Source organism: Heterodontus francisci, chromosome 36 (assembly GCF_036365525.1).
Source record: "Heterodontus francisci isolate sHetFra1 chromosome 36, sHetFra1.hap1, whole genome shotgun sequence".
Classification (NCBI taxonomy): domain Eukaryota; kingdom Metazoa; phylum Chordata; class Chondrichthyes; order Heterodontiformes; family Heterodontidae; genus Heterodontus; species Heterodontus francisci.
Window position 1 is genome coordinate 4,043,968 of NC_090406.1, and position 20,965 is coordinate 4,064,932.

At 51.1% G+C, this 20,965-nt stretch overlaps 1 protein-coding gene across 4 annotated transcripts in view; it reads right to left on the bottom strand.

Annotated features, from left to right (window-relative positions):
* Positions 1-20,965, bottom strand: part of keap1a (kelch-like ECH-associated protein 1a) — a 54,618-nt gene that overhangs the window by 12,769 nt on the left and 20,884 nt on the right. For all 4 annotated transcript variants that reach the window (XM_068015990.1, XM_068015989.1, XM_068015987.1 and 1 more), the window contains 3 exons: positions 16,640-17,316; positions 14,807-15,012; positions 13,920-14,096 (listed from right to left, as the gene is read on the bottom strand). In XM_068015990.1, coding sequence (XP_067872091.1) covers positions 13,920-14,096; positions 14,807-15,012; positions 16,640-17,316 — 1,060 coding nt within the window. The remainder of the gene's footprint in view (positions 1-13,919; positions 14,097-14,806; positions 15,013-16,639; positions 17,317-20,965) is intronic.

Genomic DNA, 20,965 nt, shown 5'->3' on the forward strand with positions numbered 1-20,965 from the left:
CCCTGTATCAATCTCAAATTAATCCCACTGCCCCACTCTCTCCCCATTGCACTGTATCAATCCCAAACTAATCCCACTGCCCCACTCTCTCCCCATCGCCCTGTATCAATCTCAAATTAATCCCACTGCCCCACTCTCTCCCCATTGCCCTGTATCAATCTCAAATTAATCCCACTGCCCCACTCTCTCCCCATTGCCCTGTATCAATCTCAAATTAATCCCACTGCCCCACTCTCTCCCCATTGCCCTGTATCAATCTCAAATTAATCCCACCGCCCCACTCTCCCCATTGCCCTGTATCAATCTCAAATTAATCCCACTGCCCCACTCTCTCCCCATTGCCCTGCATCAATCTCAAATTAATCCCACCGCCCCACTCTCCCCATAGCCCTGTGTCAATCTCAAACTAATCCCACTGCCCCGCTCTCTCCCCATAGCCCTGTATCAATCTCAAATTAATCCCACTGCCCCACTCTCTCCCCATTGCCCTGTATCAATCTCAAATTAATCCCACTGCCCCACTCTCTCCCCATTGCACTGCATCAATCCCAAACTAATCCCACCGCCCCACTCTCCCCATAGCCCTGTGTCAATCTCAAACTAATCCCACTGCCCCGCTCTCTCCCCATAGCCCTGTATCAATCTCAAATTAATCCCACTGCCCCACTCTCTCCCCATTGCCCTGTATCAATCTCAAATTAATCCCACTGCCCCACTCTCTCCCCATAGCCCTGTGTCAATCTCAAACTAATCCCACTGCCCCGCTCTCTCCCCATAGCCCTGTATCAATCCCAAACTAATCCCACCGCCCCACTCTCCCCATAGCCCTGTATCAATCTCAAATTAATCCCACTGCCCCACTCTCTCCCCATTGCCCTGTATCAATACCAAACTAATCCCACTGCCGCACTCTTCCCATCGCCCTGTGTCAATCCCAAACTAATCCCACTGCCCCACTCTCCCCATAGACCTGTATCAATCTCAAAATAATCCCACTGCCCCACTCTCCTCATAGCCCTGTATCAATCCCAAACTGATCCCACTGTCCCACTCTCTCCCCATAGCCCTGTATCAATCTCAAACTAATACCACTCCTCCACACTCTCCCCATCGCCCTGTATTAATCTCAAAATAATCCCACTGCCCCACTCTCCTCATAGCCCTGTATCAATCCCAAACTAATCCCACTGCCCGACTCTCCCCATAGCCCTGTGTCAATCCCAAACTAATCCCACTGCCCCACTCTCCCCATAGACCTGTATCAATCTCAAACTAATCCCACTCCTCCACACTCTCCCCATCGCCATGTATCAATCTCAAAATAATCCCACTGCCCCACTCTCCTCATAGCCCTGTATCAATCCCAAACTAATCCCACTGCCCGACTCTCCCCATAGCCCTGTGTCAATCCCAAACTAATCCCACTGCCCCACTCTCCCCATAGACCTGTATCAATCTCAAACTAATCCCACTCCTCCACACTCTCCCCATAGCCCTGTATCAATCCCAAACTAATCCACTGCCCCACTCTCTCCCCATAGCCCTGTATCAATCCCAAACTAATCCACTGCCCCACTCTCTCCCCATAGCCCTGTATCAATCCCAAACTAATCCCACCGCCCCACTCTCCCCATAGCCCTGCATCAATCTCAAACTAATCCCACTGCCCCACTCTCGCCCCAATGCCCTGTATCAATCCCAAACTAATCCCACTGTCCCACTCTCCCCCCATAGCCCTGTGTCAATCCCAAACTAATCCCACTGCCCCACTCTCCCCATAGCCCTGTATCAATCCCAAACTAATCCCACTGCCCCATGCTCCCCATAGCCCTGTGTCAATCCCAAACTAATCCCACTGCCCCACTCTCCCCTTGGCCCTGTATCAATCCCAAACTAATCCCACTGCCCGACTCTCCCCATAGCCCTGTGTCAATCCCAAACTAATCCCACTGCCCCACTCTCCCCATAGACCTGTATCAATCCCAAACTAATCCCACTGCCCCACTCTCTCCCCATAGCCCTGTATCAATCCCAAACTAATCCCACTGCCCCACTCTCTCCCCATAGCCCTGTGTCAATCCCAAACTAATCCCACTGCCCCACTCTCCCCATAGACCTGTGTCAATCCCAAACTAATCCCACTGCCCCACTCTCCCCATAGACCTGTATCGATCTCAAACTAATCCCACACCTCCACACTCTCCCCAGAGCCCTGTATCAATCTCAAACTAATCCCACTCCTCCACACTCTCCCCATTGCCCTGTATCAATCCCAAACTAATCCACTGCCCCACTCTCTCCCCATTGCCCTGTATCAATCTCAAACTAATCCCACTGCCCCACTCTCCCCATAGCCCTGTATCAATCCCAAAGTAATCCCACTGCCCCACTCTCTCCCCATAGCCCTGTATCAATCTCAAACTAATCCCACTGCCCCACTCTCCCCATAGCCCTGTATCAATCCCAAACTAATCCCACTGTCCCACTCTCACCCCATAACCCTGTATCAATCACAAACTAATCCCACTGCCCCACTCTCCCCATAGCCCTGTATCAATCCCAAACTAATCCCACTCCTCCACACTCTCCCCATAGCCCTGTATCAATCTCAAAATAATCCCACTGCCCCACTCTCCTCATAGCCCTGGATCAATCCTGAACTGATCCCACTGCCCTGCTCTCTCCCCATAGCCCTGTATCAATCTCAAACTAATCCCACTGCCCCACTCTCTCCCCATAGCCCTGTATCAATCGCAAACTAATCCCACTGCCCCGCTCTCTCCCCATAGCCCTGTATCAATCTCAAATTAATCCCACTGCCCCACTCTCTCCCCATTGCCCTGTATCAATCTCAAATTAATCCCACTGCCCCACTCTCTCCCCATTGCACTGTAACAATCCCAAATTAATCCCTCCGCCCCACTCTCCCCATAGCCCTGTGTCAATCTCAAACTAATCCCACTGCCCCGCTCTCTCCCCATAGCCCTGTATCAATCTCAAATTAATCCCACTGCCCCACTCTCTCCCCATTGCCCTGTATCAATCTCAAATTAATCCCACTGCCCCACTCTCTCCCCATTGCACTGTATCAATCCCAAACTAATCCCACTGCCCCACTCTCTCCCCATCGCCCTGTATCAATCTCAAATTAATCCCACTGCCCCACTCTCTCCCCATTGCCCTGTATCAATCTCAAATTAATCCCACTGCCCCACTCTCTCCCCATTGCCCTGTATCAATCTCAAATTAATCCCACTGCCCCACTCTCTCCCCATTGCCCTGTATCAATCTCAAATTAATCCCACCGCCCCACTCTCCCCATTGCCCTGTATCAATCTCAAATTAATCCCACTGCCCCACTCTCTCCCCATTGCCCTGCATCAATCTCAAATTAATCCCACCGCCCCACTCTCCCCATAGCCCTGTGTCAATCTCAAACTAATCCCACTGCCCCGCTCTCTCCCCATAGCCCTGTATCAATCTCAAATTAATCCCACTGCCCCACTCTCTCCCCATTGCCCTGTATCAATCTCAAATTAATCCCACTGCCCCACTCTCTCCCCATTGCACTGCATCAATCCCAAACTAATCCCACTGCCCCGCTCTCTCCCCATAGCCCTGTATCAATCTCAAATTAATCCCACTGCCCCACTCTCTCCCCATTGCCCTGTATCAATCTCAAATTAATCCCACTGCCCCACTCTCTCCCCATAGCCCTGTGTCAATCTCAAACTAATCCCACTGCCCCGCTCTCTCCCCATAGCCCTGTATCAATCCCAAACTAATCCCACCGCCCCACTCTCCCCATAGCCCTGTATCAATCTCAAATTAATCCCACTGCCCCACTCTCTCCCCATTGCCCTGTATCAATCCCAAACTAATCCCACTGCCGCACTCTTCCCATCGCCCTGTGTCAATCCCAAACTAATCCCACTGCCCCACTCTCCCCATAGACCTGTATCAATCTCAAAATAATCCCACTGCCCCACTCTCCTCATAGCCCTGTATCAATCCCAAACTGATCCCACTGTCCCACTCTCTCCCCATAGCCCTGTATCAATCTCAAATTAATCCCACTGCCCCACTCTCTCCCCATTGCACTGTATCAATCCCAAACTAATCCCACTGCCCCACTCTCTCCCCATCGCCCTGTATCAATCTCAAATTAATCCCACTGCCCCACTCTCTCCCCATTGCCCTGTATCAATCTCAAATTAATCCCACTGCCCCACTCTCTCCCCATTGCCCTGTATCAATCTCAAACTAATCCCACTCCTCCACACTCTCCCCATCGCCCTGTATCAATCTCAAAATAATCCCACTGCCCCACTCTCCTCATAGCCCTGTATCAATCCCAAACTAATCCCACTGCCCGACTCTCCCCATAGCCCTGTGTCAATCCCAAACTAATCCCACTGCCCCACTCTCCCCATAGACCTGTATCAATCTCAAACTAATCCCACTCCTCCACACTCTCCCCATCGCCATGTATCAATCTCAAAATAATCCCACTGCCCCACTCTCCTCATAGCCCTGTATCAATCCCAAACTAATCCCACTGCCCGACTCTCCCCATAGCCCTGTGTCAATCCCAAACTAATCCCACTGCCCCACTCTCCCCATAGACCTGTATCAATCTCAAACTAATCCCACTCCTCCACACTCTCCCCATAGCCCTGTATCAATCCCAAACTAATCCACTGCCCCACTCTCTCCCCATAGCCCTGTATCAATCCCAAACTAATCCACTGCCCCACTCTCTCCCCATAGCCCTGTATCAATCCCAAACTAATCCCACCGCCCCACTCTCCCCATAGCCCTGCATCAATCTCAAACTAATCCCACTGCCCCACTCTCGCCCCAATGCCCTGTGTCAATCCCAAACTAATCCCACTGTCCCACTCTCCCCCCATAGCCCTGTGTCAATCCCAAACTAATCCCACTGCCCCACTCTCCCCATAGCCCTGTATCAATCCCAAACTAATCCCACTGCCCCATGCTCCCCATAGCCCTGTGTCAATCCCAAACTAATCCCACTGCCCCACTCTCCCCTTGGCCCTGTATCAATCCCAAACTAATCCCACTGCCCGACTCTCCCCATAGCCCTGTGTCAATCCCAAACTAATCCCACTGCCCCACTCTCCCCATAGACCTGTATCAATCCCAAACTAATCCCACTGCCCCACTCTCTCCCCATAGCCCTGTATCAATCCCAAACTAATCCCACTGCCCCACTCTCTCCCCATAGCCCTGTGTCAATCCCAAACTAATCCCACTGCCCCACTCTCCCCATAGACCTGTGTCAATCCCAAACTAATCCCACTGCCCCACTCTCCCCATAGACCTGTATCGATCTCAAACTAATCCCACACCTCCACACTCTCCCCAGAGCCCTGTATCAATCTCAAACTAATCCCACTGCCCCACTCTCTCCCCATAGCCCTGTATCAATCCCAAACTAATCCCACTGCCCCGCTCTCTCCCCATAGCCCTGTATCAATCGCAAACTAATCCCACTGCCCCGCTCTCTCCCCATAGCCCTGTATCAATCCCAAACTAATCCCACTGCCCCGCTCTCTCCCCATAGCCCTGTATCAATCGCAAACTAATCCCACTGCCCCGCTCTCTCCCCATAGCCCTGTATCAATCTCAAATTAATCCCACTGCCCCACTCTCTCCCCAGAGCCCTGTATCAATCTCAAACTAATCCCACTGCCCCACTCTCTCCCCATAGCCCTGTATCAATCGCAAACTAATCCCACTGCCCCGCTCTCTCCCCATAGCCCTGTATCAATCTCAAATTAATCCCACTGTCCCACTCTCTCCCCATAGCCCTGTATCAATCGCAAACTAATCCCACTGCCCCACTCTCCCCCATAGCCCTGTGTCAATCTCAAATTAATCCCACTGCCCCACACTCTCCCCATTGCCCTGTATCAATCTCAAACTAATCCCACTGCCCCACTCTCCCCATAGCCCTGTATCAATCTCAAACTAATCCCACTGCCCCACTCTCCCCATAGCCCTGTATCAATCCCAAACTAATCCCACTGCCCCACTCTCCCCATAGCCCTGTATCAATCCCAAACTAATCTCACTACTCCACTCTCCCCATAGCCCTGTATCAATCCCATACTAATCCCGCTGCCCCACTCTCCCCATAGCCCTGTGTCAATCCCAAACTGATCCCACTGTCCCACTCTCTCCCCATAGCCCTGTGTCAATCTCAAACTAATCCCACTCCTTCACACTCTCCCCATAGCCCTGTATCAATCTCAAAATAATCCCACTGCCCCACTCTCCTCATAGCCCTGGATCAATCCCGAACTGATCCCACTGCCCCGCTCTCTCCCCATAGCCCTGTATCAATCTCAAACTAATCCCACTCCTCCACTCTCTCCCCATAGCCCTGTATCAATCTCAAACTAATCCCACTGCCCCACTCTCTCCCCATAGCCCTGCATCAATCCCAAACTAATCCCACTCCTCCACACTCTCCCCAGAGCCCTGTATCAATCTCAAACTAATCCCACTGCCCCGCTCTCTCCCCATAGCCCTGTATCAATCTCAAATTAATCCCACTGTCCCACTCTCTCCCCATTGCCCTGTATCAATCTCAAATTAATCCCACTGCCCCACTCTCTCCCCATAGCCCTGTATCAATCCCAAACTAATCCCACTGTCCCACTCTCTCCCCATAGCCCTGTTTCAATCCCAAACTAATCCCACTGCCCCACTCTCCCCATAGCCCTGTATCAATCCCAAACTAATCCCACTGCCCCACTCTCCCCATAGCCCTGTGTCAATCCCAAACTAATCCCACTGCCCCACTCTCCCCTTGGCCCTGTATCAATCCCAAACTAATCCCACTGCCCGACTCTCCCCATAGCCCTGTGTCAATCCCAAACTAATCCCACTGCCCCACTCTCCCCATAGACCTGTATCAATCCCAAACTAATCCCACTGCCCCACTCTCTCCCCATAGCCCTGTATCAATCCCAAACTAATCCCACTGCCGCATTCTTCCCATCGCCCTGTGTCAATCCCAAACTAATCCCACTGCCCCACTCTCCCCATAGACCTGTATCGATCTCAAACTAATCCCACACCTCCACACTCTCCCCAGAGCCCTGTATCAATCTCAAACTAATCCCACTGCCCCACTCTCTCCCCATAGCCCTGTATCAATCGCAAACTAATCCCACTGCCCCGCTCTCTCCCCATAGCCCTGTATCAATCTCAAATTAATCCCACTGTCCCACTCTCTCCCCATTGCCCTGTATCAATCTCAAACTAATCCCACTGCCCCACTCTCCCCATAGCCCTGTATCAATCTCAAACTAATCCCACTGCCCCACTCTCCCCATAGCCCTGTATCAATCCCAAACTAATCCCACTGTCCCACTCTCTCCCCATAGCCCTGTATCAATCCCAAACTAATCTCACTACTCCACTCTCCCCATAGCCCTGTATCAATCCCATACTAATCCCGCTGCCCCACTCTCCCCATAGCCCTGTGTCAATCCCAAACTGATCCCACTGTCCCACTCTCTCCCCATAGCCCTGTATCAATCTCAAACTAATCCCACTCCTCCACACTCTCCCCATAGCCCTGTATCAATCTCAAAATAATCCCACTGCCCCACTCTCCTCATAGCCCTGGATCAATCCCGAACTGATCCCACTGCCCCGCTCTCTCCCCATAGCCCTGTATCAATCTCAAACTAATCCCACTCCTCCACTCTCTCCCCATAGCCCTGTATCAATCTCAAACTAATCCCACTGCCCCACTCTCTCCCCATAGCCCTGTATCAATCCCAAACTAATCCCACTCCTCCACACTCTCCCCAGAGCCCTGTATCAATCTCAAACTAATCCCACTGCCCCGCTCTCTCCCCATAGCCCTGTATCAATCTCAAATTAATCCCACTGTCCCACTCTCTCCCCATTGCCCTGTATCAATCTCAAATTAATCCCACTGTCCCACTCTCTCCCCATAGCCCTGTATCAATCTCAAACTAATCCCACTCCTCCACACTCTCCCCATCGCCCTGTATTAATCTCAAAATAATCCCACTGCCCCACTCTCCTCATAGCCCTGTATCAATCCCAAACTAATCCCACTGCCCGACTCTCCCCATAGCCCTGTGTCAATCCCAAACTAATCCCACTGCCCCACTCTCCCCATAGACCTGTATCAATCTCAAACTAATCCCACTCCTCCACACTCTCCCCATAGCCCTGTATCAATCCCAAACTAATCCACTGCCCCACTCTCTCCCCATAGCCCTGTATCAATCCCAAACTAATCCACTGCCCCACTCTCTCCCCATAGCCCTGTATCAATCCCAAACTAATCCCACCGCCCCACTCTCCCCATAGCCCTGCATCAATCTCAAACTAATCCCACTGCCCCACTCTCGCCCCAATGCCCTGTATCAATCCCAAACTAATCCCACTGTCCCACTATCCCCCCATAGCCCTGTGTCAATCCCAAATTAATCCCACTGCCCCACTCTCCCCATAGCCCTGTGTCAATCCCAAACTAATCCCACTGCCCCACTCTCTCCCCATAGCCCTGTATCAATCCCAAACTAATCCCACTGCCCCACTCTCTCCCCATAGCTCTGTATCAATCGCAAACTAATCCCACTGCCCCGCTCTCTCCCCATAGCCCTGTATCAATCTCAAATTTATCCCACTGCCCCAATCTCTCCCCATAGCCCTGTATCAATCCCAAAGTAATCCCACTGCCCCACTCTCTCCCCATTGCCCTGTATCAATCTCAAACTACTCCCACTGCCCCACTCTCCCCATAGCCCTGTATCAATCTCAAACTAATCCCACTGCCCCACTCTCCCCATAGCCCTGTATCAATCCCAAACTAATCCCACTGCCCCACTCTCCCCATAGCCCTGTGTCAATCCCAAACTAATCCCACTGCCCCACTCTCCCCTTGGCCCTGTATCAATCCCAAACTAATCCCACTGCCCGACTCTCCCCATAGCCCTGTGTCAATCCCAAACTAATCCCACTGCCCCACTCTCCCCATAGACCTGTATCAATCCCAAACTAATCCCACTGCCCCACTCTCTCCCCATAGCCCTGTATCAATCCCAAACTAATCCCACTGCCGCATTCTTCCCATCGCCCTGTGTCAATCCCAAACTAATCCCACTGCCCCACTCTCCCCATAGACCTGTATCGATCTCAAACTAATCCCACACCTCCACACTCTCCCCAGAGCCCTGTATCAATCTCAAACTAATCCCACTGCCCCACTCTCTCCCCATAGCCCTGTATCAATCGCAAACTAATCCCACTGCCCCGCTCTCTCCCCATAGCCCTGTATCAATCTCAAATTAATCCCACTGCCCCACTCTCCCCATAGCCCTGTATCAATCTCAAACTAATCCCACTGCCCCACTCTCCCCATAGCCCTGTATCAATCCCAAACTAATCCCACTGTCCCACTCTCTCCCCATAGCCCTGTATCAATCCCAAACTAATCTCACTACTCCACTCTCCCCATAGCCCTGTATCAATCCCAAACTAATCCCACTGCCCCACTCTCCCCATAGCCCTGTGTCAATCCCAAACTGATCCCACTGTCCCACTCTCTCCCCATAGCCCTGTATCAATCTCAAACTAATCCCACTCCTCCACACTCTCCCCATAGCCCTGTATCAATCTCAAAATAATCCCACTGCCCCACTCTCCTCATAGCCCTGGATCAATCCCGAACTGATCCCACTGCCCCGCTCTCTCCCCATAGCCCTGTATCAATCTCAAACTAATCCCACTCCTCCACTCTCTCCCCATAGCCCTGTATCAATCTCAAACTAATCCCACTGCCCCACTCTCTCCCCATAGCCCTGTATCAATCCCAAACTAATCCCACTCCTCCACACTCTCCCCAGAGCCCTGTATCAATCTCAAACTAATCCCACTGCCCCGCTCTCTCCCCATAGCCCTGTATCAATCTCAAATTAATCCCACTGTCCCACTCTCTCCCCATTGCCCTGTATCAATCTCAAATTAATCCCACTGTCCCACTCTCTCCCCATAGCCCTGTATCAATCTCAAACTAATCCCACTCCTCCACACTCTCCCCATCGCCCTGTATTAATCTCAAAATAATCCCACTGCCCCACTCTCCTCATAGCCCTGTATCAATCCCAAACTAATCCCACTGCCCGACTCTCCCCATAGCCCTGTGTCAATCCCAAACTAATCCCACTGCCCCACTCTCCCCATAGACCTGTATCAATCTCAAACTAATCCCACTCCTCCACACTCTCCCCATAGCCCTGTATCAATCCCAAACTAATCCACTGCCCCACTCTCTCCCCATAGCCCTGTATCAATCCCAAACTAATCCACTGCCCCACTCTCTCCCCATAGCCCTGTATCAATCCCAAACTAATCCCACCGCCCCACTCTCCCCATAGCCCTGCATCAATCTCAAACTAATCCCACTGCCCCACTCTCGCCCCAATGCCCTGTATCAATCCCAAACTAATCCCACTGTCCCACTCTCCCCCCATAGCCCTGTGTCAATCCCAAATTAATCCCACTGCCCCACTCTCCCCATAGCCCTGTGTCAATCCCAAACTAATCCCACTGCCCCACTCTCTCCCCATAGCCCTGTATCAATCCCAAACTAATCCCACTGCCCCACTCTCTCCCCATAGCCCTGTATCAATCGCAAACTAATCCCACTGCCCCGCTCTCTCCCCATAGCCCTGTATCAATCTCAAATTAATCCCACTGCCCCAATCTCTCCCCATAGCCCTGTATCAATCCCAAAGTAATCCCACTGCCCCACTCTCTCCCCATTGCCCTGTATTAATCTCAAACTACTCCCACTGCCCCACTCTCCCCATAGCCCTGTATCAATCTCAAACTAATCCCACTGCCCCACTCTCCCCATAGCCCTGTATCAATCCCAAACTAATCCCACTGTCCCACTCTCTCCCCATAGCCCTGTATCAATCCCAAACTAATCTCACTGCCCCACTCTCCCCATAGCCCTGTATCAATCCCAAACTGATCCCACTGTCCCACTCTCTCCCCATAGCCCTGTATCAATCTCAAACTAATCCCACTCCTCCACACTCTCCCCATCGCCCTGTATCAATCCCAAACTGATCCCACTGCCCCGCTCTCTCCCCATAGCCCTGTATCAATCTCAAACTAATCCCACTCCTCCACTCTCTCCCCAGAGCCCTGTATCAATCTCAAACTAATCCCACTGCCCCACTCTCTCCCCATAGCCCTGTATCAATCCCAAACTAATCCCACTCCTCCACACTCTCCCCAGAGCCCTGTATCAATCTCAAACTAATCCCACTGCCCCGCTCTCTCCCCATAGCCCTGTATCAATCTCAAATTAATCCCACTGTCTCACTCTCTCCCCATTGCCCTGTATCAATCTCAAATTAATCCCACTGCCCCACTCTCTCCCCATTGCACTGTATCAATCCCAAACTAATCCCACCGCCCCACTCTCCCCATAGCCCTGTGTCAATCTCAAACTAATCCCACTGCTCCGCTCTCTCCCCATAGCCCTGTATCAATCCCAAACTAATCCCACCGCCCCACTCTCCCCATAGCCCTGTGTCAATCGCAAACTAATCCCACTGCCCCGCTCTCTCCCCATAGCCCTGTATCAATCTCAAATTAATCCCACTGCCCCACTCTCTCCCCATTGCACTGTATCAATCCGAAACGAATCCCACCGCCCCACTCTCCCCATAGCCCTGTGTCAATCTCAAACTAATCCCACTGCCCCGCTCTCTCCCCATAGCCCTGTATCAATCCCAAACTAATCCCAGTGCCGCACTCTTCCCATCGCCCTGTGTCAATCCCAAACTAATCCCACTGCCCCACTCTCCCCATAGACCTGTATCAATCTCAAAATAATCCCACTGCCCCACTCTCCTCATCGCCCTGTATCAATCCCAAACTGATCCCACTGTCCCACTCTCTCCCCATAGCCCTGTGTCAATCCCAAACTAATCCCACTGCCCGACTCTCCCCATAGCCCTGTGTCAATCCCAAACTAATCCCACTGCCCCACTCTCCCCATAGCCCTGTGTCAATCCCAAACTAATCCCACTGCCCCACTCTCCCCATAGCCCTGTATCAATCCCAAACTAATCCCACTGCCCCGCTCTCTCCTCATAGCCCTGTGTCAATCTCAAAATAATCCCACTGCCCCACTCTCTCCCCATTGCCCTGTATCAATCCCAAACTAATCCCACTGCCCCACTCTCTCCCCATAGCCCTGTATCAATCGCAAACTAATCCCACTCCTCCACTCTCTCCCCATAGCCCTGTGTCAATCCCAAACTAATCCCACTGCCCCACTCTCCCCATAGACCTGTATCAATCTCAAACTAATCCCACTCCTCCACACTCTCCCCATAGCCCTGTGTCAATCTCAAAATAATTCCACTGCCCCTCTCTCTTCCCATTGCCCTGTATCAATCCCAAACTAATCCACTGCCCCACTCTCTCCCCATAGCCCTGTATCAATCCCAAACTAATCCACTGCCCCACTCTCTCCCCATAGCCCTGTATCAATCTCAAACTAATCCCACTGCCCCACTCTCTCCCCATAGCCCTGCATCAATCTCAAACTAATCCCACTGCCCCACTCTCGCCCCATAGCCCTGTATCAATCCCAAACTAATCCCACTGTCCCACTCTCCCCCCATAGCCCTGTGTCAATCCCAAACTAATCCCACTGCCCCACTCTCCCCATAGCCCTGTATCAATCCCAAACTAATCCCACTGCCCCACTCTCCCCATAGCCCTGTATCAATCCCAAACTAATCCCACTGCCCCACTCTCTCCCTATAGCCCTGTATCAATCCCAAACTAATCCCACTGCCCCACTCTCTCCCTATAGCTCCACATCTTCCTCTGCCTCATTTTTATCCACTTTACACTCAATTGATGCAAGGGTTTCTGCCACAACCACTCCCTGTTGCTCTTTGCTCCTACATCTCTGTAACGTCATTTGTCCTGATCTCCCTCCTCTTTCAGCGTCAATTTTAAACTGATATTCCCTCATCACCAAGGAAAGGGTTTACAATGCGGCAGGTTTTAAAAACCTCCATTAATCTCCCTTCTGCCTTTTCTGCACCAGTGAAAATATTCACAGCACCTCGAGTGACTCCTCATATCTATATTCCCAATAACTGTACTTAATACTCCAATTGTGTTTAATGTTTTGTGAAAATTTATTAGTCCTTTTTAATACTTGCACTCCGTGCTTCTATTTGTCAAACTGCTGTTGTTTTATTTCTGGTTTTATCTCCCTGTGATCACACTCACTGGGAATTGTGTAACTGAACCTCTACGTCTCGTGTACTCCCCTATTCCTCTCGTTACCTCACAGTTATTTCCATTAAACTGCACCCCCAAGGATTTCTGTCCTCCTCCGGCCTTTGAGCATCCCCAATTTCCTTCACCCTGCCATTGGCGGCTGTACCTTCAGCTTCCTGAGTCCCAAGATCTGGAATTTCATTCCTAAACCTCTTCAACCCTCTCTCTTTCTTTAAGATGTTGCGTCAAACCTACACCTTTTATCAAACTATTGATTAGAAACCGAATATCAACTCAGTTTTGATGAAAAGTACTTGACCTGAAACTCATGGTTATCTTGGTCTTGGGTGATATAGGGGTAGTGGAGTGGGTGATCTAGGAGTAGAGGTGGGGGCAATCTAGAGTGGAGGCATGTGGGCAACCTAGGGGTGGGGGTGCAGGTAACTTTGGAATGGGGTGTAACTCAGCACAGACCAAGGATCGCATATGGGATCTTCCTGGGCTGTCTGGGGCACTGCATTTTCCAATGGAGGGAGGAGGAAGATCCTGGAATATCTTCTGCTGCTCATCAGCATGGCCCTTACCTAGTGCATAGACTTTGCCCCGATACGTGGTTACTCCCATTGCACTCCGACTGTGCTTCATACTGGCAACACTCTGCCATTTTTCAGTCTCGATGCTGTACCGCTCAACTGATGATAACTGCTCCCTTCCATCAAAACCCCCGGCAACGTAGATATAATTGTTCAGTGCAACGACACCTGATGAAAGACCAACACATATCAGACCGTCAGAGAGAGAGGGAGAGAGAGAGGGGGAGAGGGAGAGGGAGAGGGAGAGGGGGAGAGATAGAGAGAGAGAGAGAGATGATATATAATCTCCTACATCTATGCAACCCTTTCCCCTATATAATCCACACCCCAAGTTTTGTTTGCTAATACTCCTGTGAAGCACCTTGGGACATTTTACTACACTAAAAGGTGCTATATAAATGCAAATTGTTGTTGATTTAACAGAGGGGTTTAAAATTATGAAGATACAGGACAGAGTAGATTGAAACAGACTGTTTCAGTGATTGAGGGGTTCAGAATAAGGGGATATCGATAGAAGATTAAATATACCTAGGGTCATAGAGGAACAGGCAGAGGCCATTGAGCCCCCTGAGCCTGTTCTACTATTCAACCATATCACGGCTGATCTGTATTTTAACTCCATTCATCCGCCTTTACTCCACATCCCTTAATACCTTTACTCAACAGAATAAGGAAATTTCCAATTGATACCAGCATCCACAGCTTTTTGGGGGAGAGAGTTCCAGATTCCCACTTTCCTTTGTGTAAAGAAGTGTTTCCTGACATCACCCCTGAATGGCCTGGTTCCTTCATGAAAGGTGGGTGGGGGTAACTGGAGGAGTGGGGTGGGGTGGGTGAAAATCACAATAGAAGTTGCCCTTTAATATTGGAGACCTCACCTGCTCCACTGCGAGTGGATTCCATTGCAGGGATGAAGCTCCATTCATCCTTCTCAGGGCAGTAACACTCCACGCTGTCCAAACGGTTCTTTCCATCGAATCCACCAACCGCGTACAAGAGTCCGTTCCATACTGCCAACCCAGCACCAATACGTCGCACCCTCATTGGTGCGATGAATGTCCATTGGTTTGTTTCTGGGTCGTATCTACAAACGAGACAACGAGGAAATGTAAACATGTGGGAAAGTGCCTTTTTGCCTTTAACCTTTCCTAATGTCCCTCCCCCATCCCTGGCTTCCGGCACAAAATTCCTCCCCACTGCCCATCCCCCTGTCAATTATCTCTCTTCCCCCTCCTGAAAGTCTTGCCTGGCAATGCAATTTGGGTTCTAGTGGGGAGAGAGACCCAAGTGACAGTTGCCAGTGTCTTCATTCTCCGGGTGTGAAGTCTGGACAGTGATTGCTGTCAGGCTATTCATCTGTGGAGGCTTCACAGGCACTGTTTTCACCAAAGGTCCATGCATGCGTATCTTCCAGTCGAGTTAGTGGAAGTGGCCCACCCTTTTTGCTCTGTCTCTATCCCAGCTTTCCAAGCTGAGACCAGCTCCCTCAGACCTTGGATGGAACCAGGAATATTCTGGTCTAGGATCAAAGAAATAGGAGACCATTCAGCCCCTCAAGCCTGCTCCACCAATCATTTAGACCCATGGCTAATCTTAACTCCATCTACCCACCTTGGTTCCATATCCCTTAATCCTCTCACCCAACAAAAATCGATCAATCTCAGTTTTGAAAGTTCCAATTGACCCCCGGCATCAGCAGTTTCCTTGGGGGGGGGGGGGGAAGAGTTCCAGATTTCCACTCCCCTTTGTGTGAAGAAGTGCTTCCTGACATCACCCCTGAATGGCCTGGCTCGAATTTTAAGGTTCTGCCCCCTTGTTCTGGACTCCCCGCAATGGAAGAGATAGTTTCTCTCAATCTATCCTATCAACTCCTTTAATCACCTTAAACACCTCAATTAGATCACCCCTTAATCTTCTATACCTGCAGGAGTACAAGCCTAATCTATGCAGCCTTCCCTCGTAATTTAACCTTTTTAGCCCCAGTATCATTCTGGTGAATCTGTGCTGCACCCCCTCCAGGGCCAATAACTCCAATAACAATGAATGCCCTTACTCCTGATGAGGTCTGACCAGAGCTTTATACAAATAGAGCAGCACTTCCACCACTTTGTATTACAGTCGCCTTGAGCTAAAGGCCAACATTCCATTAGCCTTTATAATTATTTTTTGTGCCTGTATACTAGTTTTTAATGATTTTTGTACTTGGAGCCCGAAGTCTCTCTGCTCCACCACAGTGCTAAGCTTCTCACCATTTAGACAATACCCTGGCTTGTCTTTCTTAGGTTCAAAGTGGATGACCTCAGTTTCCCACATTGAACTCCATCTGCCTCAGCTTTTCCCACTCACTTTATCAATGTCCCTTTGTAACTTTCTGCTCCCATCAAGACTATTTTATTGTGCCACTCAACGTAAGTCTACATGACTTGTAAATTGTAAATTGTTCCCGGTGTAGGTAGGTGGTAGGAGAATGGTGGGGATGTGGTAGGAATATGGGATTAATATAAGATTAGTATAAATGGGTGGTTGTTGGTCGGCACAGACTCGGTGGGCTGAAGGGTCTGTTTCAGTGCTGTATCTCTCTATGACTCTCTCTCTCTCTATGATTGTAATTAATCACCCAGTTAGTCACTCATCTATCCAGTTACTGTCTGTGTCACTAGCCCTCATATGGAATCCTATTCCCGCCAGTCAGTCCCTCCGTGGTCACTTACTTCTCAGCGCTTTGGTGGTGTGAGGATCCCCAGGAGCCCCCGACAGCGTAAATGACTCCATCTATCACCCCGACTCCCACCCGGTTCCTGGGCACGTTCATTGGCGCCCGTTGAGTCCACTGGTTTGTCATTGGGTTGTAACAGTCCAGTGCATCCATGTCCACATTCTCGCCCTGCGAGTTATTCCTGCCTCCCACTGTGTAAAGAAGTCCCAGCACCACGCAGGAGCTGTTTCCGCTCCGAGGCACTGCCATATCCGCCAATCGCAGCCACTGTCCTGTCCTGGGGCTAAAGGCTTCCATGGTTGGAATGGAACGCTGTAGATATCCACCGGCGATGTAGATCAGCTGGTTCCCCCGCTGTTTGACGGGGGGCAGCGGTTTGCGGAGGTACATCTCCTGGAAGATCTTGGACAGGAAGTCCCTGCATGGATTGGCCTTGTCGAGAATCGGGCACTCCTGCAGCTGGTGCTTGAGGAACCGGAGGGGCAGAGCATAGATCTGGAGGGCGTTGAGGAGTGCATGGAAGTACTGGGCTCGACCCTCCAGGTCCCAGCGTACCCACTCCATGCAGGCCTTGTAAACCTCGGACTCACAGAGCACGTTCAGTCCGTCCTGACTGATGAGATCCAGGAGCTGGCAGTGTGTCAGATTAAAGAATTCCTCCTCCTTCGTCACCTGTTAGAGACAAACCACAGCTCAGGACCTAGTCTGGAGCAGCAGGTGGGGAGGGGCTTGGCAAAGAGGGGAAAGTGGCAGCCGGGAAGGGAGAGTGGGGGACCAGAGTTACAGTGACAATGAGACAACTGCAAATAAAGAGAGTGCACGGACCAGAGAGATAGAGAATGAGAGACCAGAGTGACAGAGGGAGAGAGAAAAAACAGAGGAAAGGAGACACAGAGACAGGCAGCGAGAGAGAGACAGGCAGAGCGAGAGACAGGCAGAGCGAGAGAAAGGCAGCGACAGAGACACAGAGAGAGAGACACAGAGAGAGAGAGACACAGAGAGAGAGAGACACAGAGAGAGAGAGAGACAGGCAGAGAGAGAGACAGGCAGCGAGACACAGAGAGACAGAGAGAGACAGAGAGAGACAGAGAGAGAGAGAGACACAGGCAGAGACACAGAGACAGGCAGAGACACAGAGAGAGAGACACAGAGAGACAGGCAGAGAGACAGGCAGAGAGAGACAGACAGACAGACAGAGAGATCAGAGCTGCAGACAGAGAGAGCCAGACAGAGAGAGAGCCAGACAGAGAGAGAGAGCCAGACAGAGAGAGAGAGCCAGACAGACAGAGAGACAGGCAGAGAGGTCAGAGCTGAAGAGAGAGAGAGAAACAGAGAGACATTGATGTTGTGTATATGAACTTTCAAAAGGTGTCTGATAAAGTCCCACATAATAGACTTGTTAGAAAAATTAATGCCCATGAGATTAAAGAGATAGTGGCAACATGAATACAAAATTGGTTAAAGCACAGAAGGCAGAGAATAATGGTGAACAGTTGTTTTTTCTGACTTGAGGGAGGTATACAGTGGTGTGTCCGAGGGGTCAGGAGGGAGGTATACGGTGGTGTGTCCCAGGGGTCAGGAGGGAGGAATATGGTGATGTGTCCGAGGGGTTGGAGGGAGGTATACGGTGGTATGTCCGAGGGGTCAGGAGGGAGGAATATGGTGATGTGTCCGAGGGGTTGGAGGGAGGTATACGGTGGTGTGTCCGAGTTGTCAGGAGGGAGGTATACGGTGATGTGTCCGAGGGGTCAGGAGGGAGGTATACGGTGGTGTGTCCGAGGGGTCAGGAGGGAGGTATACGGTGGTGTGTCTGAGGGGTCGGAGGGAGGTATACGGTGGTGTGTCCGAGGGGTCTGAGGGAGGTATACGGTGGTGTGTCCCAGGGGTCAGGAGGGAGCTATACGGTGGTGTGTCCCAGGGGTCAGGAGGGAGGTATACGGTGGTGTGTCTGAGGGGTCAGGAGGGAGGTATACGGTGATGTGTCCGAGGGGACGGAGGGAGGTATACGGTGATGTGTCCGAGGGGTCAGGAGGGAGGTATACGGTGATGTGTCCGAGGGGTCAGGAGGGAGGTATACGGTGATGTGTCCGAGGGGTCGGCTAGAGGTATACGGTGGTGTGTCCCAGGGGTCAGGAGGGAGCTATACGGTGTTGTGTCCCAGGGGTCAGGAGGGAGGTATACGGTGTTGTGTCCCAGGGGTCAGGAGGGAGGTATACGGTGGTGTGTCTGAGGGGTTGGAGGGAGGTATACGGTGATGTGTCCGAGGGGTCAGGAGGGAGGTATACGGTGGTGTGTCCGAGGGGTCAGAGGGAGGTATACGGTGGTGTGTCCCAGGGGTCAGGAGGGAGGTATACGGTGTTGTGTCCGAGGGGTCAGAGGGAGGTATACGGTGATGTGTCCGAGGGGTCGGCTAGAGGTATACGGTGGTGTGTCCCAGGGGTCAGGAGGGAGGTATACGGTGGTGTGTCCGAGGGGTCAGAGGGAGGTATACGGTGGTGTGTCCGAGGGGTCAGGAGGGAGGTATACGGTGGTGTGTCCGAGGGGTCAGAGGGAGGTATACGGTGGTGTGTCCGAGGGGTCAGGAGGGAGGTATACGGTGATGTGTCCGAGGGGTCGGAGGGAGGTTTACGAGGTGTGCCGTTTAAAATAACTTGCCTTTCATTGCAGCAGCTTTTTCGGGAGCAGAGGGTGCGAGCGAGTGAGCAGCTGGGAAGGTCAGTTTAAAGTAAACTTAATTTCTTTTTGTTTTCGGCAGAGACCAGCGGGCTGCTGGGTAAGTAAAAACCTATATATTTGGGCCGTTTCTGAACCCGAGACACTACACCTGTAGTGTCTCCCACCCGCCCTCCTCCTCTGACCAAAAAAAAAGGACTCGGTGGTGTGTAGATAAGGTAAGGCTTTTTCTATTTCTCTTTTTTTTTAATCGTGTGATTGGTTAAAAACTTTTCGTTCCTTTTTCATTTAACTAAGTTTAAGCTTAAGATTAAAAATGGCAGGAGATCTCAGACCCGTGTTATGCTCCTCTTGTTCAATGTGGGAGCTCAGGGACACGGCTGATGTCCCTGACTCCTTCACGTGCAGGAAATGCGTCCAGCTGCAGCTCTTGTTAGACCGCATGACGACTCTGGAGCTGTGGATGGACTCACTTTGGAGCATGCGCGATGCTGAGGAGGTCGTGGATAGCACGTTTAGCGAATTGGTCACACCGCAGATTAGGATTGCTGAGGGAGAAAGGGAATGGGTGACCAAAAGGCAGAGAAAGAGCAGGAAGGCAGCGCAGGTGTCCCCTGCGGTCATCTCCCTCCACAACAGGTATACCGTTTTGGATACTGTTGAGGGAGATGGCTCACCAGGGGAAGGCAGCAGTAGCCAGGTTCATGGCACCGTGGCTGGCTCTGCTGTTCAGAAGGGCAGGAAAAAGAGTGGAAGGACTATAGTCATAGGGGATTCGATTGTAAGGGGAGTAGATAGGCGGTTCTGTGGTCGAAAACGAGGCTCCCGAATGGTATGTTGCCTCCCAGGTGCACGGGTCAGGGATGTCTCAGATCGGCTGCAGAACATTCTAAAGGGGGAGGGTGAACAGCCAGTTGTCATTGTGCACATAGGCACTAATGATATAGGTAAAAAAACGGGATGAGGTCCTACAAGCAGAATTTAGGGAGTTAGGAGCCAAGTTAAAAAGTAGGACCTCAGAGAGGGTAATCTCCGGATTGGTACCAGTGCCACGTGATAGTCAGAGTAGAAATGAAAGAATAGTCAGGATGAATGCGTGGCTTGAGAGATGGTGCAGGAGGGAGGGGTTCAGATTTTTGGGACATTGGGACCGGTTCTGGGGGAGGTGGGACTATTACAAATTGGACGGTCTACACCTGGGCCGGACTGGAACCAATGTCCTTGGGGGTGCTTTTGCTAACGCTGTTGGGGAGGGTCTAAACTAATGTGGCAGGGGGATGGGAACCAAATGAGGTCAGTAGAGAGTAAGGATGTAGTAACTAAAGCCTGTAAGGAACTAGATAATGAAGTCAGCGTGACTAAGGGAAAGAGTAGGCAGGGAGCAGATGATGAAAGCAAAGGGACTGGTGGTCTGAGGTGCATTTGTTTTAATGCAAGAAGTGTAGTAGGTAAGGCAGATGAACTTAGGGCTTGGATTAGTACCTGGGAGTATGATGTTATTGCTATTACTGAGACTTGGTTAAGGGAAGGGCATGATTGGCAACTAAATATCCCAGGATACCGATGCTTCAGGCGGGATAGAGAGGGAGGTAAAAGGGGTGGAGGAGTTGCATTACTGGTCAAAGAGGATATCACAGCTGTGCTGAAA